General features: G+C 36.5%; 1 protein-coding gene across 1 annotated transcript; it reads right to left on the bottom strand.

Moving 5' to 3' along the window:
- Window positions 1-1,676: 1,676 nt before the first annotated feature.
- Window positions 1,677-6,157, bottom strand: LOC108378364 (solute carrier family 22 member 3-like; the record flags this gene model as incomplete). Its single annotated transcript, XM_017634662.1, has 5 exons — window positions 1,677-2,292; window positions 4,585-4,766; window positions 4,865-5,634; window positions 5,717-5,820; window positions 5,891-6,157. Coding segments are annotated over 5 exons (1,515 nt in total), but the record flags the coding sequence as incomplete, so codon positions are not given.
- Between the last annotated feature and the right edge of the window lie 1,947 nt (window positions 6,158-8,104).

The raw sequence follows: 8,104 nt of genomic DNA, 5'->3' as shown, positions 1-8,104 counted from the left end.
GAGGCAATATAAGGCTGTAATCGTAATGGCCCTACAAACTCATAAATTTCAGGATCCTGCAATTTGTCCGCTTCTTTGAGAAGTTTCCGACAATGATTCCCTTCAAAAATATCTCCTTGGTAGCTTTTTTGACATACACCTAATTTATTCGGCCCCAGCAGAGCCTTTTCCTTTCCGATACCATCGATTTTAACTATACCATCCCAAAAGAGATGATTAACAATTAATGATTAAGGGCCCTTTTTTTGTTGCAGGGGGGTAATTTGACTTCCTCGTTCCCCGTTAAACCACCTCTATCGATTCTCTCCTGAAATTGTGTAAATGCTAGAGAGGTTTAAATATAATTGCATTTAACATGAAATATTTAGGTCAAAACACATTTTCAAATATCGATTGCTTTACAGTGCGCGCTTCCACCCCGGAGTTCCTGGGTTCAAGCCCTGCCAAAGCAACATCGCAGAAAAATGTAGAAAAAGGTTTTTTCGTAACAGCGAACACAACTCGGCAGTCAATGGAAAACCTCCGAGTGTATTCCTGCCATGAAAAACAGCTTCTCATAAAAATACAATCGCCGCACAGAGGTCGGAGAAGCCATGTTTTACGCGAAAAATTAGAAGTGCTGCTACGATTATAATAGAACTGCGAGATCGTAGTACTGTTGCAATGCTAAATCCCAATATGCCATAAAATTTACAGTTTGACGGTTGAGAACTGTCAAATCAAGTGCCAATTTCTCTAAAATTAAGAAAATCTTTTTGAAAATACCACTGATTACGTTTTTTGACATGACGATCACGAATTTTAAGCCAAATTAAATCTCTGACAGTTGCCAGCTGTCAAGTCGGCTATAAATTTTTATGAAAATAAAACGATAATTTAAAAAATGCCACTGATTAGGTTTTTAGACATGCTGATCACGAATTTTATCTCAAATAAAAACCATGACAGGAGACAGCTGTCAAATGGACTGTGCATTTTTCGAAAAAAAACAATATTTTTCAAAATGCCACTGAATTTGGTTTTTAGGCATGCTAATCACGACAAATTAACAACAAATTAAAACTTTAAGAGTTATGGCTGTCAAAATCTGCGCATGCCACAAATCTGAGGAGGAGCTCGGCCAAAAACCAACATACTATGTGTAAGCGCCAATCTATTATTATTATATATGTACATACAGAGTAGACCTATCAGAAGCTGAATCATGAATTTTTGGCGACATGTTCGAAAATACCAAGCTTATATAAGAGGTTTGGGCGAACCAATGTTTCAGAAGCAGCATCCCAGTGACAGCTGGCAAATTAGTGCAGCACGTAGACGAGTGTTGACGCAAGAAAATTATACGCCTTGTCTTTGTTTGACCTCGAAAAGTTCTTCCAATTTGAAGTGTTACAGAATGTCAATCCCAATATCAGGCAGATTTTCGTCGTAATTTTGTATGGCTTAACAGATTTGCCGTGACACATTTCATGTCACAAAATGTATGGACATATAATTTTTTAGATAAATTCGTCTGCTGTTAGGTAAAATTTTTGCCTCAAACAATTTGAAAATTTTATTTTCCATCCCTGGATAGAATGTGATGCAGGCAGTCAATCCAACCTAATCTAACCAAGGAAAGCTACACTATTCCCACGTTTTTGGCTTTAACTGTTTAGCAATTTTATTTTTATTTTTGCCATTATACTAACGCCTCTTTTGGCACGAAGTCTCTAACTGGATTCCACTGTAGACGCCGCGGTTACAAACTGATATCCTTCAGAAGTGATGAATTCATTTGTTTCTCGATGAAGTTCCATAAATTCTGTTACTTACAAATCCTCTTTTCGCGGTTACATGCTGTGCCGATATGGATGAAGAATAAAGAATAATAAATTGGCGCTTACACACACATATGTTAGTGTTTGGCCGAGCTTAGTACCAAAAAGTGCAGTCCTCATTTAAAAGATAGCAATTTTTTTAATGTTTTTTATTTCACACATAATAGGGAAACAATACAAGCGCTTTGAGGAACTCGTATGCAAATTAAAATGAAATAACTTAACAGCTTTTAATTGATATAGAAAAAAGCTGGAAACTTAAATTAATTAGTCCGTATTTTCATGAACTTAAATTTCTACACGAATTTACTTTTGTTTTCTCATTGTGCTGTTTAGCTCCTATATTATGTGCATCATGCATTGTTGTTGGCAGCACAATATTTGTTGTTTCGGGAAAGAAAAGCGCCAAAAGGCCGCTGATAATTGCACAAACAGCAAACAATATCGCTGGAGCATTTTCGTGAAATTTAGCCTGTAAAAAGGAGATATAAAAATATTGCTTCAATAAATACCACAACAAATATTTAATTTAGAAGGAAATTAATAATAAATACATACTATGTACATATGTATGTAGGTAAGTATTTAGTTTATTAATTGTGATCGAACGCTGGGCATATTCTGGGAATTTATAGGGACAAAATTTGCTTAGTTACTAGCACCACTTCAAATAAAGACATACAGTATTCCCCGCTTAATTGTCCCCCGGTTAATTGATTTCCCCGCTTATTTGAATTAACTTATCGGTAAAAAGATATTGCATAAAATATCCATGTGAATTTTCCCGCATAATTGAACCCTGTTAATTGGTTTCCCCGTATAATGGTTTAAAAATATGTGGTATTGAAAATAGATACAGTGGCGTTCAAAAATTTATGAATGGTGTGTCGTTTTTAATATTTACAATGTTTTTCAAGTAATTTTTTTTTTTTTTTTATAAAAATATGGATCATGCTTTAACAGAAAATATAAAAACTATTAACTTTCAAACCTTATACAGAATTCAGAAAAACTCCACAAATTTTTATCTAAATTTCGAGCTTTTTCAACCAGAATTTTTTAAATTTTTTTTTGCTATGCAGTTAACAGGATTACAAAGTTTTAGTAAACTAGTGCAAGTTTTGTGCGGCTAAAAAAGCGCATTGATTTTTAATATTTACAATGTCTTTTAAGCAAAAATTTGTTTGATATTTTTTCATAAATCACACTTTCAAACCTTATACAGAATTCAGAAAAATACCACAAATTTGTATCTAAATTTCGAGCTTTTTAACCAGATTTCTTTTAAATTATGCATTTAACAGTTTAGTTATGCAGTTAACAGGATTATAAAATTTTAGTAAAACTAGTGTATGTTTTGGGCGGCTAAAAAAGCGAATTGATTTTTAATAATTTTTTTTGCTGATGGCTTTTTCGGTTTTTTTTCATATAAAAACCGAAATTTAAGAAAACTGGCGTTGACTTTATTTGTTGTTTTTTTTTGCAAAAGGTCTTGCGCATATTCCTCCTCAAAAAAAGTTCAAAACGCCGTCAACAAAAAAAAAAAAAAATATTAAAAATCAATGCGATTTTTTAGCCCCTCAAAACTTGCACTAATTTTACTAAAATTGTATAATCTTATTAGCTGCATAAATTAAAAAAAATTTCGGTTAATAAGCTCGAAATTTAGATAAAAATTTGTGGATCGTTGACTCGTTTTAGGGCTATAAAATATATAAAGAAAATCGAAGAACAAAATTCAGAATTTTGATAGTAAAAAAATCGTAAAAGCAAAAACTTAGATACAAACATTTTTGGGGAGCCTTTTATACAATACCTTCACCTGACGGTGTTTTTTAAGATATAAGATATAATTTGAATTTATTTGCTAATTTTAAATAAAGTTATGTTAAACAATTTTATTGCATTGAAATTTATTTAAATTTAGAGTCGTAAAAAATTTGTTTCAAAGTTAAAAAAATTAAAAAAAACATAATTTTTATCATCCCAATATCTTTTATGATTTTTAGAAGTATTGTATAAAAAAAAAGAGCCAAACTTGTATTTAAGTTTTCGCTCTTACGATTTTTAAAATTTCAACATTCTGTAATTTATTTTTTCGCACGTTTTTTAGATATATTTTTTAATCTCAAACGAGATCAGAACCATTTGTGCAACAGATGAGATATCCAAAAAGATAAACTTGCAAAATCCGGAAAAAGTGTAAAATTTTAAACTTTCGAAAATTTTTTAAAATTTTTTTATATCTGGAGGAATATTGTTCTATGATAAAAAAAAGTTTTGACCAAAACTGGTCCAAATAAAAAACGGTCGATTCCAACCATTGACCATTTTAACATGGATTGACCCATACGAATTAGAGCATGTGCGGACTTGCCTGAGCACACGACACAACAATATCAGACACGGTGGCTGTCCTTCTTCTATCAACACCGATGGGATGGAGCTTTCACGAAAGGCGATGGCTCAAGTAGGATCAAACACAAGTGGATCAGTACTGCTACTTCTCTTGTCTCCATACCTAGGGACAAATCCTGCCGTACAATGGGACAAGCCCATCATTACATACTGCTTATTATATTTGCTTGTTGACTTAGACATCAGAAGCCCTATGCTCAGCGCATATAAACGCAGCACGGTTCCTCGAGCCGAGGCTTGGATAAAGAGAATGATAATAGCTAATGGACCTTCATTGAAAACCTGAGTGTTTTTTCGCGCAGGGTTTCAAACATTTTGAACTTCGTGATATGTATCTTCTACTCACCAGCACAGGTGTTTGTGGCGCCAACATTGAACCCACTCGGCCCACCATCGAACAGAAGGAGAGCAAACTGTTGCGTATATTTGTTGGAAAGATTTCCGATGTGAAGAAATACAATATTTGAAATGCGGCTGTAATCATAAGCTTGCCCATTAGGAACAACGTCAAACGCCACGCGAAGTCATCTGAAATTATAAAAGCAAAAAAAAAAACAAACAAACAAAAAAACTATGTTAGCAACCGATAAGCCAGACATTTTTATTATATTTATTTATCTACTTACCTGCCGGTAGAAAAGCTGTTATCAAGCAACAAATCCCACTTAACAACATGGTAGCGCAAAGCGAGTATCGCCTGCCAAAGCGATCCATGATAAGAAACGGCAAAAAGAAGCCGGGTAACTCGATTAATGAAATAAACATGAAATTATTATATTTATCACCATCCAGGAGCACCGCATTTAAGCTGATGCCATAGTAGACCAACACAATGACAATCCAACTGAAAGAGCAATTTATGATGCGCCATGAGAGCTGTTTGAATGCCTCCTTGATGGGAAAGCGACCATCTGTGGCTGTTGCTAACTTTTCACGATTCGCTGAAATTAATTTGTGCAGCGAATCATCGGAAAGTTGGCGTTTATTCACCGTGGCAGCGCGTCGTAGTATATTTTTGGCATCCTCATCCTTACCCTGACTCAGCAGCCAACGTATGCTCTCCGGAAGTATCCAAATATAGCTGATGAGTACTATCGCCGGTACGTAAACGATGCGTAAGATAAGCCGCCAATTTTGAAAATACTTTGCAACAACTGCTAGTAGAATTTCGCCGATGGCATAGAAAATGGTGATCATGCTACAGGCGATCACACGCCGTTGTGGACCGACTAACTCAACGCCCAAAATGAAGCATATCGGATACATTGGACTCGAGGCGATATTGTCGAGGAATTCGAAAATTATAAAAGAAGTGTAGCTGGGTGTGAATGAGCGTATTAGTCCTAAGAAGGCGCTAAAGAATCCGCCAAGTGCGAGCGCGTTCCGGCGGCCATACCTGAGCGGAGATAGTTGTAGAAAAAATAATAAAATAAAAACCTAAAATTTGCTTCCAGGTGAAGAAACCCGCCGACTCTTACCGATCTGATATGACACCGCCCAAGGGTATGCCGACGAACTGTCCCAGATTGCCAATTGTGCCCACCATGGCCAACTTCCATTCGTTTTCGCAGTAAATACCGAACTATTTGCGAAAAAATACAAACTTGCTGCTTATTTTTGCAGTTATTTTCTATTTTTGGGTTGGTACAAACCTCATTCGCTATCGTCACTTCCTTATCGCGAAATATGAAATCGTTGTCCTTACACCTCTCCTTTTTACTGCTATCGAAATTGTGCGCATAGCACAATCCGATTGACTCATCGGCAGGTGTCGTAGAAACTGTTTGGTTTATAGTATAATTACTCGCAAAGCGATTACATTGGTCCAGTCCATTACTTTTCGGAGGAATACCGAATTGTGTCCAGTACTCTTCGTAGGCGCTGGAAACCGTGTCGCATTCTGCAATTTTACATCTGCGTCACAAGAAAGTTTTATCTTATGAAAAAGAGGTTATGAAATATTGAAGGTTTAAAAAATATGAAGTCGTTCATAATAGTGTTTGAATGACCTTTTGCCTGTGATATTTTCATTCCCCAGCCGTTACCACAGAATTGGAATTGAAAGGATTCGATTTGTGGTAGGTCAGAAAACTCCGCCAAGCACTCAGTCAAGCATTTTTACGTGGGAGTCATTACTTCTCTGACAACTTTCCAGACTCTCCGTTCCCCATATATCTAACCCAACCATGCAAAATCTTAGTCCAGAGAATGTCACACAGCTAACCTCGCCTTGTAGGGCAAGAATATGTTAGTGTTTGACCAAGATCCTCCTCCGATTTGTCGCGCGTGTTGTGACACAAGAGGGGCCCCTACAGTTTTATGTCGACTCTGAACGGCGATTTTGTTTTAATGGGAAGCTGTTTTTCATTTTCAAGCTTTGTGCAATTCTAACCATTACACCACAGCGGCCTATATACGAGACCTATATTCAGATAAACTTTTGGATTTTGNTGCAATTCTAACCATTACACCACAGCGGCCTATATACGAGACCTATATTCAGATAAACTTTTGGATTTTGGATATTAATGGGTACCCGATATTTTTAATGCGATACTTTAAATGAGTACCATATCGATACTTTCTGTTCGATATCGGGTTCCTAGCTGTTATTACAAAAATGTTTGTACTGAGCTTCTCAATAGAGTATCCCACCTCTCAATGTTTACCTTTTAGGAAAGCTAGCGGCATACATTATTTTGAAAGAAACTCCATGCTTAAGTTTGTCAATAGAAACCAAAAGCGAAGGGTATTATACTGATTAACTTCTTAACAAACGAACTTGTCTTCGGCTTCCCCATTTATCTGAAGGAACAGATTTCGAGCTCTGTTGGCGTCAGACCTGCCTACGCATCTTCTGATCCACGGGAAAAGTAGCAGAATGACCTTTGGGTTTTCCTCGAATTTTGCTTTCGGTAAACTTAAAATCGACGGCTACTATCAACCCAAGACTCTACCATACTCGATCTAATTTCCTGGGAACCCCGTGCGCCATTTAATTAGGAAATCATTGTTATACTAAAAAATCGTTTTGCCCAAAATCTCCCGTTCTATAAAAAAAGTTAGTTGGACTTGCTTGTTCGCCATCCAAGGAACATTTATTTCTCAGAATTTGTTATCTAACTGCTTTCATTGTTCCGGCCTAATCTGTCCATCAGAGAAATTCAGATCGATCATCTCGATGATCAAGTGTCTTTTGGCTGCATGACATACCTTAATCACCTTCCTGGAACTTCTTAGCTGATCAAAAGAAATAGCAGGTTTCTGTGCACGAAGAAGTTTTGCAACATATTTCTAATATTTCGCTGAACGTTCCAATTTTAACGTTTTTTCGTTTCGTTTTTTTTTTTTAGTTTTTTCGCAATGTTCTCTTCAATCTTGTTGACAAATGCAGGATGCCTCATCGTCAATATTTCGAGTGTGCCAGAAATGCTCTCTATCTTTTGCAACAGCATCAAGGACCCAGTTCAGGTCAGCCTCCCTACTTAGACGAAAAAGTAACCTTTCCATCTAAGCGTAGCTTCATTTTGACTGCTGTCTTGGTTTGTTACAGAGCTTTCACACCTTGCTTGTTTTGGCCTTTTCTTCTTCCCGCTCTTGCTCTTTGTCCATAGCTGTATTAATATGTGCCTGTGCTAAGGTTGCATAGATGCGTATGCAGCCGAGTTCTGAGTTTGAATCGAGTACACTATATCCTCTGGTTAATTCCTTCCTTGTCAATTTTTCTCCCCTATTATAACTACTAGCGGCTAGCAGAGGTGTGACCGTTGGCAATGCTTAGCGGATATTTAAGTCCTTCCTGTATCCGCCGGTCTACCAATAGCCTCTGCCATCGACTTTTGAGTCGATTTCTTCAGCTGCTTCTA

Source organism: Rhagoletis zephyria, unplaced genomic scaffold (genome assembly GCF_001687245.7).
Source record: "Rhagoletis zephyria isolate East Lansing unplaced genomic scaffold, Rhagoletis_zephyria_1.1 Rzeph_scaffold_13963, whole genome shotgun sequence".
NCBI classification, from domain to species: domain Eukaryota; kingdom Metazoa; phylum Arthropoda; class Insecta; order Diptera; family Tephritidae; genus Rhagoletis; species Rhagoletis zephyria.
Note: the sequence above shows the minus strand (reverse complement) of the source record. Positions and strands in the feature narration are given on the sequence as shown.